This window comes from Bos taurus, chromosome 15 (assembly GCF_002263795.3).
Source record: "Bos taurus isolate L1 Dominette 01449 registration number 42190680 breed Hereford chromosome 15, ARS-UCD2.0, whole genome shotgun sequence".
NCBI classification, from domain to species: Eukaryota; Metazoa; Chordata; class Mammalia; order Artiodactyla; family Bovidae; genus Bos; species Bos taurus.
The window spans coordinates 30876661-30899970 of record NC_037342.1 but is presented as its reverse complement, the minus strand read 5'-3'; the positions used below and the strand labels follow the sequence as shown (position 1 = coordinate 30899970).

Sequence of the window (23310 nt, the reverse complement as noted above, 5' to 3'; positions counted from 1 at the left end):
AGCATCATCAACGCTGGGCTGGGAAGGGACCTAAGGTACTGTAGCTTAACCTTCCCACACAGTCCAGGAATCCCTACCCTCAGTATTACCATCCTAAATAGACACAGGGGCCCAACAGATCTGGGAGTGAGGCCTGGCTCCACCACTGTCTGTGTAGCTGGGGCACGTTACTTAACCCTGCTGAGATTTGGTTTTCTCATCCGTAAAACAACAGTAACACCTCCCTCATATTTTCTTTTAATTAAGTTTAATGAGATAATGTCCATTAAGCTTCTAACTCAATGCCTGGCAAAGAGTACCTGGCTTGTTAAATGTTAGTTCCCTGCCTTCCTGCAGAAGCTGTCAACTCTTGTATGTCTTGAGCTGCTGTTTATCTCTTCACTGGAGCTGAACTCGGCATACTTTTCCTCCCCCTTCATCTTCTCATGCTGTCCTGGGACACTCGGATCAGCCTCCACCCAGGACCTCGTAGGGAGGTTCTGCTCAGGGAGCTTCGACTGGCCACCCCTGCCCTCCCCTAGTTTGGAACATCCCATGCCGACAGGATTCAGCATGTACTCGTTTCCTAATCAATCAGCAATGGTTCTGCTGCTTTCATTGACCTACCCTTTCACAAGGAGCCTCTTTAGTAGGCTGGGGGCCCACGAAGGGTGGAGACAGGTGTGGGGCAGCGTGGTGAGAGATGCTATCAATAATCTCCCTCCCTCTTTTCCTCCACCCACCCCTTGCTGCCACACCCCAAGCCATTTGTTGTTGTTTTTAAATAAATAATTATTTAGTCACTGCAACCAGCTTCTTCTCTTCTATCTGGAGACAGGCTGTACATGTGCAAGCAGAGATATGGCTCTCCCTTTAAGTTTTTTTATAAATAGTAGCATTCTGCCCACACTGCTCTGAATAATTTTGCCTTTTTTGCTTTCTTTCTTCTTCTTCTTCTTCTTTTTTTTTTTTTTGCTTAACAGTATATCTTGGAGATTATTTCACACCAGAAGTAGAAGAAACTATGTCCCAGTCCCAAGGACAATGTTCCAGTGAGACCCAAGGAGAAGACCGAATTAGAGCATTTTCTCTACCCTCTTCCTTCAGGACGCCACAAGTATTGTTGTTCCTGTTTAGTCACTCAGTTGAGTCCGACTCTTTGCGACCACATGGACTGCAGCGTGCCAGGCTCCTCTGTCCTTCACTATCTCCTAGAGTTTGCTCAGATTCATGTCCATTGAGTCAGTGATGCCATCCAACCATCTCATCCTCAGCTACCCGATTCTCCTCCTGCCTTCAACCTTTCCCAGCATCAGGGTCTTTTCCAATAAGTCTGCTCTTTGCATCACCTGGTCAAATTATTGGAACTTCAGCATCAGTCCTTCCAATGAATATTCAGGGTTGTTTTCCTTTAGCATTGACTGCAAGTATTAATGTGACTATTTATTTAACATCTTTCTCCCTGACTAGGCTGGAGACTTCATGAGGGGAGTGTGATGCTTGTGTGGTCCCCTGCTGGATCCTCAGTGTCTGCTGCAGCACCCAGAACTTGGCAGGTGCTCAGTATCCAATGCACGATGAGAATGCATGATGCTCCTTTATGGCTCTTCCATGCCTCCCACTTCTTTTCTCCACATTGGTGTCCCCAGCTCGGTTTGAACTGAGGTGATAGCTACCTCCCAACTATTCTAGACAAAGCCCCATCTTTAAGGATTCCAAATCTCTCATGGCATGGTTCGGTTTCCTTCACGTGGCCTACAGTGCCCTACAGGATCTAGCCCGCCTACTGCTCCAGCCTCCTCATTCACACAGTCTCCCTCCCTGTGTTCCATTCCAACCTTCTGTGCTTCCTCTCCCTGCCCACCCCAGCCTCAGGGCCTTTGCCCACACTGTTTCATCTGCAGAGAATGTTCTTCCCAACACTCCCTCTGCCCCGCCATCCTGCTCCCCTTCCCCACCTCTAACTCAGACCTTTACCCCATTCGAGTCTACTCTTTCTTCTGCCATCAACTTGGCCATCATTCCAAAGAGAAGTCCCTGATACCTGGACTAGGTTTGGTCCCTCAAATACCCACACGCCTTCTCTGGAGGCTTCATCACAAATTGCATTCTGTTTAATGTCTGTTTTCCTTGCTAGACTCTAAGCAGAGATCACCAATAACGATCCTGTGCACTGCCACATCTCAGGGCCAAATAGTGTGTGCTCAATAAATATTTAAGAAATGAATGGTCAATGAACATCATATTGTCTCCAACTTCAAATTGTCAATGGCTCCTCATAGCTTCGAGGGTAATTTAGCATCCATGGCCCACCATGATCCAGCTCTCATCAACCTCCTGTCTTAGGCCTAAACCCTTAGCTCCAGCCAGAACAAAAAGCTTGTGGTTCCCCAGATGCATCATGTTGTTTTAGAATTCAATGCCTCTCACAGACTATTCCTTCTGCTATGCTGTTCTTTTTATGAATTCCCAACCTGTTCTCCAAACAAATTAGGGAGTCAGCCCTCCTGCATCCCATCCTGATTTGGGGGTCTTTCATCGGTGTTCCCACGGCAATCCTTCAGGGCTCCTTACAGCTGCTTCACCCACTTCATTGCAATTTCTTGCCTTTTCTGGCTCCACCTTCTTATTTTCTCCCCTTGGTCCTCTTCCTTTGCCCAGCCCTCAAATGCTGGTGTTTCCCAGGGTTGGGATTTCAATTTTCTTCTTTGCTTCTTCTGTACAAATTAAACAGGTGAGACCCTCCTGACCCAGGATGCCAACCACCACCTGTGTGCTTATGACTCCCCAGCTCACTTCTCTATCCTGGCTTTTCCTTCTGAACTCCAGACCCATTATTCCAAGTGCCCGGGGACTTTCCTACTTGGGTGACCCATAGGCCTTACTGTATATCATAATGGTGTAAAGAACTAAAATGGGACTTCTTTGGAGATCCGGTGGCTAAGACTCTGTGCTCCCAATGCAAGGGGCCCCAGGTTTGATCTCTGGTTAGGGAACTAGATTCCACATGCAGCAACTAAGACTCAGCACAGCCAGATGAAAAAAAAACAAAAGGAACTGAAATAATTTTTTCCTACTCCTAAGCCAGCTCCTCCCCTACGTATAATTGTTCCATCATCGGCACCAGCTTCTACCCAGTCAGTCTGGCCTGAATGCAGAGAGGCATCCCAGAGTACTCTCTTCCCTTTATGGTTCTCCCTGCCCCCACCCAGTTTTCAAGCTATTAACCAAGACCTAATAATTCTACCTTCTAATTATCTCCTGAATCTCTCCCATGCCCCTCATCTAACCAAATGGCTTTGCTTCGGCCCTCATCCTATCTTTACTGGATAACTGCGGTCACATCTAACTCATCTCTGAAACCAAGCCTGGTGCCTCTCAAGCCACCCTCTATGACTGCAGTCAGAGTGATGGTTCTAAAAAGCAAATTTGATCATGCCAGTGCCCTGCTTCAAATCCGTCAGCAATTCCCCAAGCCTTCACCTCCCTTACCCCTGCCCACAATCCCTTCCATCTGGCCCTTGCTGATCTATGCAGTCTTATCTGTCAACAGTCCTCCCCATGGAACCACCTGTTGTTCCGTGCCCTCTTCACCCTGCTTCCCACCACTGCCCCATGGTTCTTCTACTTTCTCCTCTGGGAACTCTACCCGCTACACACTTACTTGCCTCTTCACTCCTTCTTGTCTTTTTAGACTCAGCTCAGGCATTAATTATCTCCTTGGGGAAGCCTTCCCTAACCACCACCTCCTGAGGCTTTGTTAGCTGCTACTCCTAAATTCTCTGAGAGGAGCCATCGTGTTGTCTGCCATTTGATTATTTGTCTGTCTCCTCTGCTAGGCAGTGAGGTCCTCCGGGACAGGGGACAAATATTATTTATTTGTGTATCCCCAGCACTTGGTACAAAGAACAATACATAGTAGATGGTTGATCAATGTTTGGTGAAAGAATAAACAATAGTATGCGTTTATGAAATATGCCAGGACGAGGCTGGATTTCAGCCACCCTTGAGTGCTAGAAACATGGGGACAACACCATTATCCCCACCTCCCTTAATCTTCAACCTTCACCAATCCCAGGGATGGAGAAGATATTTTCTACCCTCCAGGCCTCCCAGTCTGCCTGAACTTCAAATCACTCCCAGCCCTGACTTCTCACCTTGCATTCTAGATTCCTAGATATAACCATCTACTTGACACTTTCTCTTGGATGCCTAGGATGTTAAGTCTAATATAACCAGCTCTAAAGTCTCTGCTCACCTCCCCACCCTTCAAACCTGTTCCTCTACAGTCTTTATAATCTCAAAAAATGGCAACACCTGCCAATGTGTTGCTCAGGTCAGAACCGTTGAGGTCATCTTGGCCTCGTTTTTCGTACTTCCTGTCTGAGCTAACAGCACATGTTGTTGGCTTCATGGTGGAAATCCATTTAGAGTCCAACCACGTCTCCCCCCACCATGCCCTCCACCCTAGCCCAAGCTTCCACCCCTCGAAGCTTGATTGTTGTAACTTTCTCAGGTGGTATCCTGCTTCCACACAGATTAATCTCCAAATGGCAGCCCGTGGCAGCTCTCTAGTGGTATCTTATTTCACTTAAGATGAAGGCCAGGGTCCTTTTGATGGCCTCTAAGACCTTTCCTTAGTGAGTGGGTTCCTGTTACCTCTCTGACTTCACCTCCCGCTCCTCACCACCTTCCTTGCTCTGCCCTGGTGACACTGGCTTCCGTGCTGTTCTTCAAACATGCCAGCTCTTCTCATTTTCTGGTCCCACTACCTGGAACAACTCTTTCCTCCAGATATTTATATTTCATTCCCCTTCAATACTTAGATCCCTGATAAAATCTCACTTTATCAGAGAGGCCTTCTCTCACCCCTCTACTGAAACACCAGCTCCTTACCATCACATTCTATCTCCTTATTCTTCTTTACTTTATATTATATATATTTGATATGTAGTATCTCTTTGCTTATTTATTTACTCCATACTCCCCCACCCCATCTTCCTTAGGATGGGGAAGATTCTTGGCCTCCAGGCTTCATCTCCCCCAGTGCTTGGCAGGCAGTTTGGCTCCTGGCCACTCACCAGCCGGGAACTGTACATGGGTGATTTGATGGGTGTGGCCACAGGGCAGTTGATTCGCTTCTCCTTTTGTCGTCGGTTGCAGAACCAGACCCTCACCACCTCCTTCTCCATGGACAACTGCTCTGCAATCATGGAGATCTCCTCAGAGCTGGGTTTGGGGTTCTACAGAAACCAAAGGGACAGAGCCATCAGGAGGAGAAGGGAACAGGACCAAGAATCAAAGGTGGGGGAGAGATGTTCCAGGAAGCAGGATAGAACAATAGATGGAGCAAAAGCTTTAGAATCAGACCTAAGATGGAATAGTGGTTTTAGCCCTTACTCTGTGGCCTCAGGAAACTTTCCCAACCTCTCTGAGCCTCAGTCTTACCATCTATGAAAAGCTAAGCTAAGTCACTTCAGTCGTGTCCGACTCTGTGAGACCCCATAGACAGTAGTCCACCAGGCTCCTCTGTCCCTGGGATTCTCCAGGCAAGAACACTGGAGTGGGTTGCCATTTCCTTCTCCAACGCATGAAAGTGAAAAGTGAAAGTGGAGTCGCTCAGTTGTGTCCGACTCCTAGCAACCCCATGGACTGCAGCCCACCAGGCTCCTCCGTCCATGGGATTTTCCAGGCAAGAGTACTGGAGTGGGGTGCCACTGCCTTCTCCAGAACCATCTATGAAAGGAGAGTAATAATGATTACTGTATAGGATTATTGTGGAGACTGAAGGAGAAAATGTGTGTCAACTGCCAAGTGCAGGGCCTGACATAGGGTGGAGGCTCTCCTCTCACTTCTTATCCAGGAGAAGTTCTGAATAAAGAAGCTGATGAGCTTGGTGGGGCAGGCTGAATCCCCAGAACCCATGTTCCCCTCTTTCCTCATAATCTGAGGAAAACTTCTCTCAGCTGGTTTCTTCCTGCCTACCTCAGAATAGGAAATGCTAGTTAAAACACGTGGACTCATCAAGACTTCAGAGGAGATAAGCATGTGTGTGTGTGAGTCGATAAGTCGTGTCTGACTCTCTGCGGCTCCATGGACTGTAGCCTGCCAGGCTCTTCTGTCCATGGGATTTCCCAGGTAAGAGTACTGCAGTGGGTTACCATTTCCTTCTCCATGGGATCTTCCCAACCCAGGGACTGAACCTACATCTCTATATCTCCTGCATTGGCAGGTGGATTCTTTCCCACTGAGCCATCAGGGAAGCACATACATTTGTATACATACTCAAATATATATATATATATATCCATCACTCCTTTGTTTTGACCGCTTCCACCCCCAACTCAATCTTTGATCTTAGCCCCCTTTCTCTCCTTTCTACAGCCTCCCTTACTCTTGCTACTCTGAGAAACTTCAGCAAAAGGAAAAGCCAACTCTTATCATCCTGCCAGCAGGATGCAGCCATCAAGTCCTCAGTCACATGCATGGGGGAATCTGCTGGGGAGGCCGCAGTCCTGGAGGCCTGGGGCCTGCGAGGCAGAACTAGGCCACGGGTACATCCTTGAGGGACCTGAGCGGTGTGGATGGAAACTCTGGAGGCCGGTCCCTAAGGGACCCTGATTAAAGGCTCTTTAGGCCACACATGTTTATCCCTCGTCTCTTCCCCGGCTCCCATGGGGCACATAACTGGTATTATTAGCTTCCACATATTGACTCCAGAGTACACTTTTGCTGCAAGTCCCAAACAATGTGTGTATGTAATACGATCACAAATATTTAAGTGTATGTGAAGTGAAAGTGTTAGTTGCTCAGTCATGTCCGATTCTTTACAACTCCCTGGACTGTAGCCTGTCAGGCTCCTCTGTCCATGGGATTCTCCAGGCAACAATACTGGAGTGGGTTGCCATCTCCTTCTGCAGGGGATCTTCCCGACCCAGGGATCGAACCCAGGTCTCCTGCATTGCAGGCAGATTCTTTACCATCTGAGCCAGCAGAGAAGCAAGTGTATGCCAAAGAAAGAAACAGAGGGACATACATAGATGACATTTGGTGGTGAATTTTTTTTCCTACTTCCCTGCATTTTCCAAATTCTTTACAATGAGTATTTATTTTACGTATATAATTTGAAAAATACAAAGCAATGTGAGGAAGATAAAGAATATATACGCAATGTCCTGGCTTTGCTTCCTTTATCTCAACTGGATACAGATACAATCCTCTCCACTAGGATTCTAGATCCCAGTCTAAATCTCTCGGCTCAAGGGATCATGGGTACCAAATAGAGGTCAGAGCCAGCAGGGTCTGTGGGGGAGGAAGTTTCTGGAGCCCAGCCTGTCACTCAAGCACCTGGAGAAGGAGCAGGTCTCTGTTTCTGACCCTTTCCCAGGGCAGGTGTTGGGGGCTCGGGGGTGGTGCCCAAGGATGTGTGCGTGTATGCTCACCCTCCTGTGCAAGTCAGCCCACCTGCCCCCACCCCAAAGATCTGCTCACATCTTGAAATCTCTTCTCCAGAGTCAGACGGATGTTGGTCTCAATGCTGGTCCGCTTCTTCCTCTTCCTCCCGAACACCTCACTGAGGGCGGGGTAAGAGTTGGGGGTGCTCATCGAGGGGTCCGACGGGGAGGATTCTGTGTGGAGCGGGAGAGGAGAGGAGGCTCAGAGAGGGGAAGGCAGCCGGTACAGGCTCTGTCTCCCTGGACTTGAGGTCCCATGACCCTCTCCCAGCAGGTCCGCGGCCCCACCCCTCGCAGGGGAGCATGAACAGCCTGAGAATCCTGCTTCTCCTCGCTGCTCCGGGCAAAGGTCCTCCACGCCTCCCACCTCGGTGCCTCCAGCATTTGCGGTCATGGTTCAGGGACACCCAGACATCAGCGGCATGTGTGGGTGTGAGTGGGTGAGGGCAGTGGCACTCACAGGTCTGTCTTTTATAAGGAGGCCTGGATGTGAATCCTGAGGGAAATGGGAACTGGGGTTTTGAGCTAAAAGCAATGGCCCTTGGAGGCCAGAGGCTGGTGTGAGGCCACTTCCTTTGCAGCATGAGTGCTGCAGCTGAGGTGGTGTGAGGGGTCAACTGGGAGGGCCCTCCAGAAGAATTCAGGCGCAGACGGGGAGTCACGCCAGAAGAGATCTGCAAGGTCCTTTCCCAAAGATCCTAAGACTCTCTGGTCATCTCTCTCAGTTCAGCGCTCCAGTAAAACCTGCCAAAGGGACAGCCTGGTGGGGACGCTTCCTTACCCACTCCCTTGTTTCCATGTGGAAGGACTTCCGAGAGGGTCCCATCCTTGGCTGCCCATCTCCCACTCTCCTCTTTATCCTTAGTAACCACTGGGAAGTGAAGTGTTAGTCACTCAGTCATGTCTGACTTCTTGTGACACCATGGACTGTAACCTGCCAGGCTCCTCTGTCCATGGGATTCTCCAGGTAAGAATACTGGAGTGGGTTGCCATTCCCTTCTCCAGAGTATTGACCCAGGGATCAAACCCGGGTCTCCTGCGTTGCAGGCAGAATCTTTACCATCTGAGCCACCAGGGAAGCCCCATAGTAACCATTAACCCACACTATCTACAGACTAGAGCCCAGCCCCACCACTGGCTCTTCTCCTCACCCTGGGATGACTTTGTACTACCCCCATCCTTCCCCCAGGGACGTCTGGCACTATCTCGTGGCATTTTGGGTGTTACAACAGGGGGCGGGCATCTAGTGTGTAGAGACCAAGGATGCTGCTAAATAGCCTATAATTCATGGGGCAGCTTCCATGAAAAAGTACTGTCTGTCTCAAGATACTGCTGCTGCTGCTGCTAAGTCGCTTCAGTCGTGTCCGACTCTGTGCGACCCCAGAGACGGCAGCCCACCAGGCTCCCCCATCCCTCGGATTCTCCAGGCAAGAACACTGGAGTGGGTTGCCATTTCCTTCTCCAGTGCATGAAAGTGAAAAGTGAAAGTGAAGTCGCTCAGTCGTGTCCCACTCTGAGCGACCCCATGGACTGCAGCCTACCAGGCTCCTCCGTCCATGGGATTTTCCAGGCAAGAGTACTGGAGTGGGGTGCCATTGCCTTCTCCATAGATACTGCTAATGCTGTGGTTAAGAACCCTATCCCACACTGTTCCCTGACGCCAAACTCTTCCATTCATTATTCCAAATGTTTTGCCCCTGGCTTATACCCTGGGCCTCCTGGAATTGCCTCCATGGCCACCACGCCTGACTGAATCCTCCTGCAAACCCCACTCCTGCTGGAACGCTTTCCCAAGTAACTTGCTGGCCTCTGAAAGCCTACTCAAGGATTAGCCAGATAAAGATCTTCTGTTGTGCCTGTTGCCTCCTCCTCCTGGCCATGAGACCCTGGAGAGCCCCCTTCCCTATGCCCCTGCTCTAGACCCAGTCCAGACAGTAGTCTGGGTGTGTTGGCTCTGGAGACCCCACCTTTGTCTCTGGTGAGCAGTCCTATGGTGAGGCCAGGCAGGTCCTGTCCCCGGTGTCTTATTTTTCTGTTGGTTCCAGACTCAGGAGGAGAGGAAAGGGCCCTGTGTGTTGACCACTGAAAGCCCCAGCATAGATCAGTCACCAGCCCCTTTCTGCAGACCTTCGAAGGCAGGGGTCCCCCACCTCTGGGATCTAATGCCTGATGATCTGAGGTGGAGCTGATGTAATCATAATAGACATAGAGTGCACGATACACGTAATGCGCTTGAATCATGCCGAAACCACTCCCCAACCCTGGGTCTGTGAAAAAATTGTCCTCCATGAAAACCAGTCCCTGGAGCCTAAAAGGTTGAGGACCACTGCTCTAAGGCACCATCCATCTTCATGTCCTCAAGGCCTACCTGCATCGTTCAGCCACTTCTCCAGCAGCGGCTTGAGCTTGCACATGTTCTTGAAGCTCAGATTGAGGGCCTCAAATCGTGAGATAGTTGTCTGGCTGAAGTCATTACCATACAGCTTTCCCATGGCCAGACCCACATCGCCCTGCACGTGGGGGTGGAGAGGGAGGAACTTGATTGACAGGTCCCTTCTCCCCTTTGTCCACATCCCCCACCATCCTAGCTCCTCGCCACACCTTTTGAGCTCCCACCCATCACCCTGGCTCCCTTCCAGGTTTCTTCCTCTAAGATGGAAACCTGGTTACTTCTCTCCTTAGACTCTGAGTGGTGTGTGCCTTGCCTCTGGCCTGGCTCTCATTCCTTGCCCCCTCCATCAGCAGGGTTCCCGGCTTCCCTACCAATGGCAACTGTGCCCCATTGCTAGGGGACACAGGGGCACAATGGGTTTGCCCCGAACACCATGAGCTTGAGGTGCTCTTAAACCTACACTTAGGAAGTCCAGTCTCTACTCAGCCCAAGTTCTTCACCTCCTCAGTCCCAAACCAAACCTGTGTGAAGCCCAGCTTAATGCGCCTCTGCTTGAAGGTCTTGGCAAACTTCTCCAGCTCCTCTAGGTCACTGGGCTCGTCAGCTCCTCCAGCACTGGGGAGATGCTTGGGCACAGGGAGATGCTGAGATGCTTCCAGATGGGGTTCTAAAGAAGATCCTGGTAGCCCAGGGCGCCCAACTGCCTAAGAGGAGACACACACCAAGCTCACCCACAAACAGTCAACAGATGAAATGGCATTCTCTGAGCTTTTTGCACTAAAGCCCTGCTTAGACGCTAATAGGTTAGATTCCTATTATGTCAGTGTTTGGAAGTGGAAATTGGAGTTTCTGTGAAGGGACTGGGCTTCCCTGGTGGCTCAATGGTAAAGAATCCCTGCCAATGCAGGAGATGCAGGTTTGATCCCTGGGTTGGGAAGATTCCCTAGAGAAGGAAATGGCAACCCACTCCAGTACACTTGCCTGGGAAATCCCACGGACAGAGGAGCCTGGCGGGCTACAGTCCATGAGGTCGCTCAGACATGGCTTAGCGACTAAACAACAACGACGCGAAGGGACCAGCAGGAGCGGCTAGGGCAGAAACAGGAGTGTGGGACAGGGCGGTGGCCTTTCTGGGCTTTAGCCTATGACTCAGTTTGACTCTGAGCAGGTAACTTCCTCCTTTCAGTTTTCCACCGTAAAAGGAGCTAGCAGGGTTGTCTACAAAGATCCCCAAAACAAATCTCAAAATGGGATAAGGAGAAGGTTGTTTGTCTCGTCTGTTCTTTTCCACAAAGCAAAGTGACTGAGGTGTTCAACAGGCATTAGCTGAAGATAACAGTGGGCATCTGAGACTCATTATGTTAATGGAATTCCCATAAAATTCCAGACTCTCGTGACCACCATTTTACTTTCTAACCCATCGTTTTCTTTCATGAGAATATTTTGCTTTCTGCTTTTCTTTTTTTTAAAATCAAAGGTATTCCACTACTATCCAAGTGCCCCTTGATCGCATTCATGGTTGCCAGGAGATGTTCTTTCTTTAGTTTATGTTCATAGAACAGACTCTTATACCTGGAATCCAATTTATGCCTATTGGGGTCAGGAGTAAATCGAGCTCGTCCGTGAAAAAGGCATGGAGCCCAGGCTTGGGGTCCTAAGGGGCTTATATCCAGGGCAACGGCTGTGCTGCTCCCCATGTGGATGAAGTGGCCTAAGTCCACTCTTTTATCTTCCTTTCCAGTTTACTCCTTTCCCAGCCTGGGGTTAACTTTAGTCTTTTCTTCAGGCCTCCCATTCACACAGGCAACCTTGTGATGACCAGAGAAACGTTAAGGACTCTTTTCCTCGAGGGAGGTTATTTTAGAACAGAATGATTTGAAACCATTAGGCTTTGAACCTTTTTAGTGGGAGACTGGGTGGCGCAGACCAGACCCTCAGGATAAAGCCCATGTCCTACCTTCACATCCAATCAGCTGCAGAACTGCTTTGAGTCAGCTTCCCCCACATCCTCTGTCAGCCCCTCCTTTCTGCCCTTACTCGTTGCTGTTGTTGAGTTACTAAGTCGTGTCTCACTCTTCGACCCCACGGACTGCAGCACACCAGGCCTCCCTGTCCTTCACTGTCTCTTGGAGTTTGCTCAAACTCATGTCCACTGAGTCAGTGATGCTGTCCAACCATCTCATCCTCTACCCTTACTGCTACCACTCTGAGTAGGTCTCTTTACTGCTGCCTCAGGATGATCTTAATAATCTTCCAGTCTTTCTGCTTCTGGTCTCACCCGGCTCTTGTGTTATAAGTCACATGAGTTGATCTTCAGAATCCTCTAAGATTTATTCCAGATCTAAGTCTGTGGTGATGATATTCCGCTAGCAGTAAGGAAGAGGTCTGAGAGCTTAGGACACTGGTGTCCTCGTTTCTATTAGCCACTAGGTGGCACCCTCGGCTCTTCCAGAAGTTCAGTGGACTCCAGCCCTGTAAAGCCAGGGGCAATCCATGGGGATTTTAGCGCAGAGAAGGGATTAGGATCTCTGCAGTCATTCCCAGCTCTTCTACACGTCGGATTCTGCAGAGCCATCTCATGCAATGGTGTAGGGGTTAACTGCACAGGGGCAGCTAATGAGGGGGAGGGGTGGCAGCTCTGATGTAACTCCAGCTGCTCTGGCCAAGCCACATTCCCTGGTATGAGGCTGCCTCTGGCCAGAGGAAGTGGTGCCTTTTTTTCTCACTGGCAAGCAGGTGCTGTGCGGCACCAGGGCAGCTCTGCAAAGGGCCCTCTTGCAGACCTCAGTCTTCCCAACCCAGGGACCTGTCCACTACAGAAGCCAATCTAGAAAAGCAATTATATATATATATATATATATATTTTTTTTTTTTTTGGCCCTGCCACGTGGCACATGAAATCTCAGTTTCCTGACCAGGGATCAAACCTGTGCTCCCTGCAGTGAAAGCGCAGAGTTCCCTGGACCACCAGGGAAGTCCCTCAAAGAGTGGGTTCTTAAGAGAGGCCCAGAGATGAGAGACCTTGTCTTGGTGTTCTCCTGACATCAAGCCTGTGGCTCTCTGGTCTCCCCCTTGGGTCTTGAGAGTACCAGGAGGGCGGCAGTAACTTTAGTGTGTCTGGAAAGCTAGCTGAGCCCTGCAGAGCACTGATGCAGGGGCCTGATCGGGGATGGAGTGGAATGCGCGCGTCCAGAGCAGGCTAGCCCAGGAGCTGGAATCTCTGGCTTCTAATTCTGGCTCCACAAGTGACACTGGGTCACTCATTTCCTCTGACTGTGGCTTGAATTTCCTCCTCTGCGTCAATGGGGACAATCCCTTGCTATTCACTCTCCCCAAAAGGAGAAACCAGGGAGCTTAACTCCATCAAGAGCTGAGAGGTTCCTAGAGGGGAGAGGAGGAGTACGCGTGTTTACCTGGGATGTGAGGCCAGGCCCCGTCTGCGGAAGGAGGAGCGAGCTCTGTTGTTGCGGAAAGGGGAGAAGATTTGGCTGCAGACCTGGGTGAAAGGGGAAGAACAAAGCAACAAACGCCTAAAATCCAGGCCAACTGAAAGACATGCTCTACGTAATAACTGTCCCCACCCCCCTGCTACCTAACCCCCCCAACCCCGCCCTGGAGCCCTGAGGAGAGGCCCCCACGAGCACTGTCAGGATTGCCACACACAAGTGGAGGCGAATCAGACATGGGGATAAGCAGATGTAAACAGCAGTCCCCAAACCAGTCCTTCTGCTTGCCTGCCTGCCTGCCTGCCTGGAGTGGTACAAAGGCTGAGGAGGGTCAAGGAAACCAGCTCTGGGATCTGATAGCCAGGCCTGAAGAAATCCAAGGTGGGAAGGAAATGAGGGGGGTGACTACTCAGAATTCAAGCTGGGGCTGAGGGTTTTCGTTTTGCCTGCAGAAGTAGCTGGGATGGCTAGAGAGGCCTAGCCACATCTGAAAAGATGCCAGGTCAAAGGAATGGGGCGATACAGCTCTAAAGGGCAGCAGACAAGTGCCAGAGGCTCTTGGCAGGACCCAGACATTGTACACTTAGGAGGAAGGGCTAAGAGAGAGAACGGAAGAGCCCAGGCCAAGCTTCTGGCAACTCTCTCTGGTGGTATGGACTCTACCTGCTTCTTCACACTGCCTGAGGTCTGCTTCCTCCTTCTTGCTCCAGGAAAACTGTCCATGAAGCGCTCTGCCTGGTTGGTGGTCATGACAATGGCCTCCCTCTAAGAAGAGCCACAGCCAGGAACTGTTACTCACATTACGGGAATGGAACTGACTACCAAAGCATGTGATGGGGCAGGTCACCCCACGCACTCAGCACAGAGCAGAACCTTGGGGTCTCTGTTGTCCCTAAGCTGTTCTGGGTCACTGACGTGTAGCACCTACTGAGGCTGACCACTGTACTCTTCAGAATGAAGAGATGCTTTACATCAGTGACCCAGAACAGATTAGGGACAACAGAGACCCTGGAGGCTTAATTTTTCCTTGTTAAAATACATAGGCAAGAAAAATAAAATACATAGGCAAATTTGCAGCAACATGGACGGACCTAGAGACGGTCATATTGAGTGAAGTAAGTCAGATAGAGAAGAAATATCCTATGACATTCTTTACATATGGAATATGAAGAGAGATGATTTACCCGAGACAAATGAACTTATTTACAGAACAGAAAGAGACTCATTGGCTTAGAGAACAAACTTATGGTTGCCGGAGGAATAATGGGGGGGAAGGGACAGCTAGGGAGTTTGGGATGGACATGTACACACCCCTGTATTTAAAATGGACACCTAACAAGGACCTACTGTATAGCACAGGGTCTCTGCTCAGTGTTTTGTGGCAGCCTGGATGGGAGGGGAGTTCAGGGGAGAATGGGTACATGTGTATGTACGGCTGAGTCCCTTCACTGTTCACTGGAAACTATCATAACATTGTTAATTGGCTATATCCCAACACAAAATTAAATGTTTTTTTTTTAAATAATAATAAAGTTTAAAAATACGTAAGCAAGAAAGCTATAAAGAACCCTGTACTGAGAGTCAGAGGCACGAGTACTAACAGTGATCTGACATTTACGCTGCATTTTGAAATGTACAAAGCCCTCTCACATGCATTATTTCAAATAGCTCTCAGTAACCTTGTGAGGCAGAGTTTTAGTATGATTCCATTTTTAGGGAGGAGAAAAAGGAACCTCAGAGAGGTCAGGTAAGGTTCTCAAGGAGACTCAGCTAGTAAATGACTTTTTTAAACCAATGAGTTTTTCTGATTCTAAATACTAAACTGTATTCTCTCTCTGTGTCACACACTAGCCTCACTGGTTATATGCCTGAGCCAGTTTCACAGTGCCATTTTTCAAAAGAAATAGAATTAACTGTTACCTTCCCTTTCCTATGCCAGGAACAGGATGTGCACTGTTTAGTGAATGCAGAGACTCACAGATTCACTTATGTCCTCATTCATCATCATCATAACACTCTGAGATGTCTTGGAAACGAAGGATACCTATTACTGGGCAGGTGGTAAGGACAGAAGGCAAGATTGCGTTTTCGTCGGGTTCTGGATTTCCAAAGCCTCTCTTTGGGATTTGAACAGTGGAGAGAAGCTTAGACTTCATCACTTTCAGCTCTAGTTGGTGGAGGTGGGAGACAGCGAGGCAGTACCATGCAATGCCAAAAAAATGGGTTTCTGAAACCCATTTTTCAGAAAATGGGTTTTCTGAAGAAAAGAAATTTACGGAACTTTCTAGTAGGTCCACCTACCATTCGAGGTTATTTTTAAAGATGTCAGAAAAATCCCTCCACAGAACTCCTGGCATATCAAGCTCAAGAAATGTTAGTTATTACTGTGAATATTCTAGTCTGCTTGCTCTCGGCCAACGAGAAGTTCTCTGCGAGGAACTTCCCTGTGGGAGGAAACCCGACAATGCTCTGCATAGCCTGTGGGTGGCGCTGCCGCCCCACACAAATGGAATTCCAGCTCCCCGAGGGCGGGCGTCTGTTTCCACATCCTGAGTCCTGGGGAGGTTTCCAAGGAATTGGGACTGCGTTTCCCAAAGAGCTCCTCCTTCCTTGCTCTGCCCCAGCTCTGCCACCTTTTACCTTCGTTCTCAACTGGTCATGAAATTAAGGAAGATGGGAGAAGGAGGAGGAGAAGGATTCTCAACCTGAAGGGCAAAACCAGGTCCCTTCTTCAGGCCTTGAGCTGGATAAGCCGCTCTTAATACCAGAGGGTAAGCTGGTCACCCACCAACCTTAATGTAGCACTAGTGGTAAAGAACCCGCTTGCCAGTGCAGGAGACATAAAAGACTCGGGTTCGACCCCTGGGTGGGGAAGATTCCCCTGGAGAAGGAAGCTGCATCCCACTCCAGTATTCTTGCCTGGAGAATCCCATGGATTCTCCATAGTGTTGCCAAGAGTTGGACACAACTGAAGTGACTTAGCACACACATGCGCACCTGAGTTGGTCACCCACACCCCACACTTGGGTCCCAGCAGGCAGGAGCAGCCCTTTACCGCCCTTGTCTATATAGAAAACCCCCAGGGTTCTCACCTTGCTGCCCAGGCTGGCTCTGAGATAGCAGGAACTGGGAAACAGACTGTAGGTGTCCGGGAACCAGCACGAGCTGCTGGAGTGGGTGGAGGGAGGCCATGTCCTATGCAGGGCGACACAGACATCATAGAATTTACAAGCTGGGAGCGTGGGCTCCATCCACCCGCTGCCTGTCTGTCCCAGGGGTATCCACCGGGAGCTTGCCCTATGCCTCTGTGTGTCCCTGTATCTGGCACATAGCGGCTACCCCGTTAATGCTGCTATTGATACACTGCCTACCCTCAGTCAGGCCGTGCCTCGCAGCCTGTTGTTACTTAACCTTGCCTTGTTATTTAACTTTCGTGTGTGTCAGAACTGTCTCCCAGCTAGACTGATAATGCCCCGAGGACACAGACTGTGGGTATTACCCATCTCTCAGAGGTTTACCCTAGAAATGACACACAGTACACATTTTTTTTTTTTAATCTCATGCCCTTTGATTATACTAAAAGCCATTTTCATCTTGGCCGTTTCCAGGGTCTAAACCATTCCTGGAGGAAGAAGCCCGTTGCTTGCTCTTAATAAAAACGCTTTGATGAAACAGAAAGTCCATTTCCCCTTGGGGTTCCTCCCATTAGCCCCCACAAAGAGAAATACCAGTCCCAATATCCAGGGACATGGGAGTCCTCTGTGATCTGGACCCGTGGGAGTCTATGATCCCCACAGGACCGAGCTTAGGTCTGTGCACAAAGAAAAGACTTGGTAAATCCTTGCTGAAAAGAAGTGAAAGAATAAGTGCACATTCTATCCTTAAATATTTCCAGGGAAGTGGTGGCTCATTCTTCCCTGGGGGAATCCATATCAAATCAGGGACTCACCCTGTGGACATCCAGCCTTCTCAGACATTTGTCATTACTATTTCAGGAGCCCCTTTATTCCTTCTAGCTTGACAAACTCTTGAGGAGGAAGAATGGGCTTAGTGGGGACAGAAGTGCTCTGTGACCATAGGTGTCATCGTGGGGCTCCACTGAATATGGCTGGCAGACCCCAGCCCTATAGCTGTGAGCCCTATCATTTTGGCAAGACAGGCTGCTTTTTCTCCCAGAGGGGTGGAGACCTCCCTCTTTGCATAAGTAGCCAGGCTTCATCTTTCTGAGGACTGTCTGGTAACCCTAGCCCCACCTCAGACATCGAAGTTTCCCTGCAGGGGATTCTTTGGCCCAATCTGGATGCACTGAGAGCCAGGTCCAGAGGTGAAGCATTTTGCAGGAGGCTCGCCTGAAACTCACTGGCCCACTGAGACTATTAGGGCTCCCCGACTTGAGCTGGCATTTACCCCAGACATTTGATTTCCGGGCATCATGGCAGGTCCTTGACTCAGGTGGCATGGTCGATGAGAGAGAGTCTGCTGCAGGGAGTCGCTGAGGTCCTCAGTTTTAATCTGTAAGCAGAGGCAGGAAGGAGAAGCATCAGTTCAGGACCCCTCAAGCAGAAGGAAGGGGAAACTCGGAGAAGGCGAAGGCAGGAGATGTTCAACAAGCCCCAAGAGTCAGAAAACTCGCGCAGCGCCTGTTGGGCTGCAACTTGATTTTCCTGCCTGTGTGAGTCCTTTAGGTCAGGGCAGCTGGTAAGGGACAGAGGTTGAGAGGTTCTCAGGGGTAAATGTGCTCAACGGGGTGTCCACCTGGATTGATTGCTCCTGAACACCATGGCCTGTGCTGGTGTGTACAGCAATACACGTTCTTCCTCACTAAAACTCAAAAAATGAGGAATTTTTGTAGTGACTTCAAACATTTCTTTCAGATTGTTAGATGATATTCTTTTTGTCTTGGGGGTGGCATGTTAGGATTTCTTTTTGGACATGATAGTGCTCCTCAATGGTATTTTTATTCCATTTTCTTTATTTATTTACGGCTGAGCTGGGTCCCCACTGCTGCACAGGTTTTTCTCTGGTTGTGGTGAGCAGGGGCTGCTCTCCAGAGGTAGTGCACGGGCCTCTCGTTGTGGAGCATGGGCTTTAGAGTGCACTTTATAAAGTTTTTTAAAAAAAGAAAAAGGCAGTTCTTTTCCAATCTCCCTTATAGTCTGTTTTTTATTTTCCTGGTCCACAAAATCCCAAAGTCTGGGAACCAGCTTCCCTCCATTCCCCCATGTTTTCTACACTAACCTGCCCTCTGCAAGCTGAGTTGCTTTGGCAGCCAGCTTCCTTAGCCATGCGGCTTGGGTGACAGACCTTGCCTGTCTCCCTACAGGTGGGGACATGCTCCCTCACAGTCACTGCTGAAGTTGCAGCCTGAGGGGCCTGTGGTGGTTTCCACACTCTCTCCAGCCTCTACCACCCTTCAGTGGCAGCACCAACCACCCACCTGTGGGTTTTCCAGGTGTCCAAGGGCAGGGCAGGAAGTTCTACCTGTGCCCACCCCTTCTCCCACCCTGAGAACAACTACCCTCTTGCAGCCTTTCAAAAAGTCCATTGTGGGGGTGGAGGGTGGGTAGAGAGTATGCAAGGGACTCTGAATTCATATAATACAGCAGGGAGCTTGGGATCCAGACAGAACCTTATAAAAGACATTGGGGGGGCGGGGGCTGGTGTCGGGCGGGTATGGCTTGGCTGGAAGCTCTTGTCCATAGGAATCTTGGCTGAAACCATTTTCTTGGTCTATGCTGGGAATATCACTGACATCCTGGAATCTTTCTTGTCTGCATTAGTTTAACACAAGTCAAAGGTTCAGACTAACAGCTCTACTTGTGCTCAACTGCTGTGGGAAAATGGTGCTTTGGATCACTAAAGAAAGAACTCCCTGTGGTTGGAGAGTTAGGAAGATCTTGTTGAGTGACACAGACCAAGGGGGGAGCCCACGTCCTAAGTATGGTACTTCGTACCTAGTGGGAACCCAATGCGTGTTAACTGAATCAAAGACACAGAGTCTCTCTCCCCATCCTGCATCGGGATACAGTGAGGAAAACATCGAACAGGGAGCTAGAACCTGTTTCTAGTCCTAACTTTGACCCTAGTTTACAACATAACCTTGAGCAATCATTTCGTCTCTGTGAGACTTGGTTTCCCCATTCTACATGATTTTTCTTTCGCTCCTCCAGCTTGCTACAGCGCTCTTAGATAAAGCAGATCTAAACAGCACCAGGAAGCCCTGCTTGTACCAAAAGTGATAAGAAGATGGTCCTTTTGGGGATAGTCTTTATACATCTTTCCTCTCCTTCCTCACCTAAGGAGACTATTCTAGAAACTTGGAAGCAAAGAGGAGGAAGTCAGAGTGTCAGAAAACAGCCTTGTGGGGGCAGACAGTTAGACATCCAGAAAACTTCAAAGGCACTGCCCCCCAGGAGTGTTCTCCAGAATATCCTCCATCCCCACCCTCAATGCCCTTCAGCTTTCCCCACCCACCATACTTGGCATCTCCATCTAAGAAGCTCCAGTGTCCTAGTTCTTCCCCCAGAAGTTAGAGTTTTCACATCCTAGATTCCGGGGAAACATTCGTTAGCAGGTTTTTGAAAGCTCAAAATAGATGATAAACTACTTATTTCAGATCACCACCAAGCTCAAGCTTTGCTCAGAGAGGAGATTTTACTTAAGCAAAGCCTCCCTTCCCCACATGCTTCTTTTGCAGCCCCCTCGTGCTCCCGGGCATCCCTTATCCCCAGTGGGGATAGGTGAGACAGGATGGAGGAAGGGAGACGGAGGGAGAACATGGAAAATCGGAGCTCACAGCACGCTGGTGGAACCACCCCAGGCAGCTTGGCAGGGCTCCAGCTCGGAGGCAAGTGGCAGGGTTCCTTTATAGACTCATTATGCGCAATGGGGAGATAAGAAGGTGCAGCTATGACAGAGCTTGAAAACATGTGCTTTGCCTCCAACCTGAGTGCTATCTGTTAGAATCAGTGCCAGGTCTTCCTGCAACACTTAATTTCAGAAACCAGCACCATCATAAAAGAAAATGCACCCTTTCATCTGCTTCCTGGATCAATTGCCCTCCATGCTCTTTCAAGGCCCCTGCCGACCTCCCACTTCTGAAAATGAGGTTCCTGATAGCAAAACATCCCCCTGGGTGTTAGCCTGGGGGTGTTCTGACAACTCCGTGTGTTACTCTTCTGAGTTTTTGCTTTATCGACACCTTATTCTTTCATTTTTCATCATTTACTACCCCTTAGGTATGAGTTGCTGATGGTGAACCCCAAAGAAGGCAATCCTAAACAAACCAATTTGAAAGACAGCAAAGCAGAAGACTTTTCCTGTGACAAGTTCTAAAATCTCCGCTTTGGTCACTGAGTCTCAGAAAGAGCTGAACTGGACTAGGAGGAGGAGAGACACGGCAGCAACTCTGTCTGATCCCACACCCCTCCCACCCCCCTGCACACTTCTCTGATTACTCTCTGAGAGTTCAGAGGCTAAGAAACTAAGAAATCAAGTCCCTTCCAAATCCCAAAATCCCTCTCACGGCTGTCAAATGGAAAAGACTGGAACCTTTCCAGGCAACTGGGTGTTGGCTGTGGGTCGGAACGATGAGATAGAGAGACTTCTGTTGGATCCCATTGACTTATAACGTGAGAACCAGAGGCAAATTGGACGAAAACCCAATTTCCCGCATACTTGTGAAAACCCCACCAAACCCACAGCCTCCCTGAAACTGTGCAGATCATCTGCAGGGTCCCTTTGGAGCGTCTTTTCACGCCAGTAGATTAATTCTCCAGGCCCTGTTGCGATGGACCGATCCCTGGGAACGTGAGCCACCACAAAGGGCTCTGCCAGGTCAAGGCGCGGTCAAGGCCATCGATCACTCTGTCCATCTATTGGACACAGTTAGTTAGTTTAGGATCTTCTCCACCCATTGTGCTGTGCAAAGGTGTTACACTGAGTCTTGGGTAGTGACCAGAGAGGTAAAGAGGTATCATGGGTGATTATCTTTTCTAACCCCAGCGAACTCCCTGACATCACCTGCTATAGAAAGCAATAAATAGTCTCTTCCTGGGAAGAGAGAGCCCTTTATGATGAATTGGAAACCCTTCAAACATTCCTTACTTAGCTTCACCTCCCAGTCAGGAATTTTGAAGACAAGTGTGTATCTTACTATCTCATGGAGACCAGGAGTGCTTCAGAGATGAGTGTAAAGGTATTCAACAGGACACTGGCTAAACCCTGACAAGGGAATGGTCCTCTGACCCTCCCCTGGCACTCTTTCTACAAAACAGTACTACATACTTTCCAGGGATAAGAGAGAGAACAGACGATAGGTGATGGAAAAGGTGATGCTGTGGTCCACACATACACTTGAACCTCCTTATTAACCATCTGATGGGGCTGGGGTACTTAGCCTTAGCCCCCTCCCTGTGACATTTCACATGGCCCTCTCCTGGGGGGAAAACAGCCCGACACTAATGAATATATCACTGGCGATGAAAATGATCAAAGCTGTAGTGCCAGTTGCATAACTCGTTTGTGGAAAGTGTTTCATAAACATTTCACAAGAAGGAGAATTTCAAAGCGTGAACATCTCCCAACCTGCCTTCAATTACAGGCAAGATTTTTTTTTTTTTTTGGTTGTTTCTCCCTCCCCCCCCACCCCTTCTATACTTCTCCAGAGCAGTGAGGAAGAGTTTCTGTTTTGTAACTGATCTATAAAAGGGTTGACAAACATTGCTAGTGAACAATCCTAAAAATACATTCCAAGTAGTGGAATGGGGCAGGCAGCTAACTCAGATGAACAAGGCTGAGAGTCCCCTAAGAGATGCTGGCTGTGTTTTTGCCCAAGAGACTCTCCTTTCTCCATGGCTCTTGACTGCTTCCCATGAGTCCAAGGCTCCCACCCTTTTGGGTCCCTGTGGGAAGTGCCTGGGGAGAAGAGATGGACTGGATGAGGTCTAGTCAGGTCTATGACAGACTAGCCTAGATGCACCTTCTTTAAAAAACAGTTTTGTGGGTGTTTTCTTTTCAATTAGGTGTGCTGGGTCTTCACTGCAGTGCGAGGGTTTTCTCTGCTGTGGTCAGTGGGGGCTACTCTTTGTTGCAATGCACGGACTTCCCATTGTGGTAGCTTCTCTTGTAGAGCGGGCTTCCCAAGTACATTAGTGGTAAAGAATCTGCCTCCAGTGCAGGAGATGCGGGTTCGATTCCTGGGTCATGAAGAGCCCTGGGAGAAAGAAATAGCAACCCACTCCAGTATTCTTGCTTGGGAAATCCCACGGACAGATGAGCCTGGTGGGCTCATCTGCCACGGTGTCGCAAAAGAGTTGGACACGACTTAACGACTAAACAGTAAGAAACCTTGTTGTAGAACAGGCTCTGGGCATTCAGGCTTCAAGAGCTGCAGCACGTGGGCTCAGCAGTTGTGACCCACTAGCTTAGTTGCTCCAAGGCATGTGGAATCTTCCCAGATCAGGGATGGAACCCCTGTCCCCTGCATTGGCAGGTGGATTCTTATCCACAGTACCACCAGAGAAGTTCCTAGATGTACCTTGGCCTGTTGCACTTTGGAATCTTCTCTTGGGCAGCACTGAACTTCTAGACAAAGACTGATGAAGTGAGGAGACATGGAGTCCTTCAATAAACATACAATTTCTTAGGAGGGTGGGGCCACTTGGAGTTGTTCCTTCCTGAAAAGAAGCTTTCCATAGAGGCCTTCTTGTTTTTCCTGCTTGTACCTCCTCTGGAAATGCAATATGCTTATCAGTCCTGTTATTTAATGCTTTGGCTTCAGTTCTTAGCACATAGCACTGCTAGTACTGACACATGTCTGAAAAAACCCCATCATTTTAAGCCCATAAAAGTTTTCTTCTCCCTCTGGCATACAGGTCCGTGCATTCAAGTTTAAAAACTCTAGGAAGGGGCTGTGCTCTCTGGGAGGTCACATCCTCATGGATTATTTTCGGTGCCCAGGACTTGAAGCACTTTAACCACTGTGCTGCTTTCTAGCCCTCTGGGGACACCAGCAGCATCTGCTTCCAGTGAAGAGCTG

The 23310-nt window shown here is 49.2% G+C and overlaps 1 protein-coding gene across 2 annotated transcripts in view; it reads right to left on the bottom strand.

The window, feature by feature from the left end:
- Positions 1–23310, bottom strand: part of POU2F3 (POU class 2 homeobox 3) — a 90854-nt gene that overhangs the window by 7786 nt on the left and 59758 nt on the right. The window contains exons 4-10 of one of the 2 annotated variants that reach the window (XM_005215950.4): positions 17679–17783; positions 16364–16466; positions 13239–13321; positions 10347–10529; positions 9802–9943; positions 7471–7607; positions 5061–5222 (exon numbers count right to left, since the gene is read on the bottom strand). In XM_005215950.4, coding sequence (XP_005216007.1) covers positions 5061–5222; positions 7471–7607; positions 9802–9943; positions 10347–10529; positions 13239–13321; positions 16364–16466; positions 17679–17783 — 915 coding nt within the window. Of the gene's footprint in view, positions 1–5060; positions 5223–7470; positions 7608–9801; positions 9944–10346; positions 10530–13238; positions 13322–16363; positions 16467–17645; positions 17784–23310 lie in introns of both variants that reach the window. The other variant, NM_001205830.1, reaches the window with a different exon arrangement.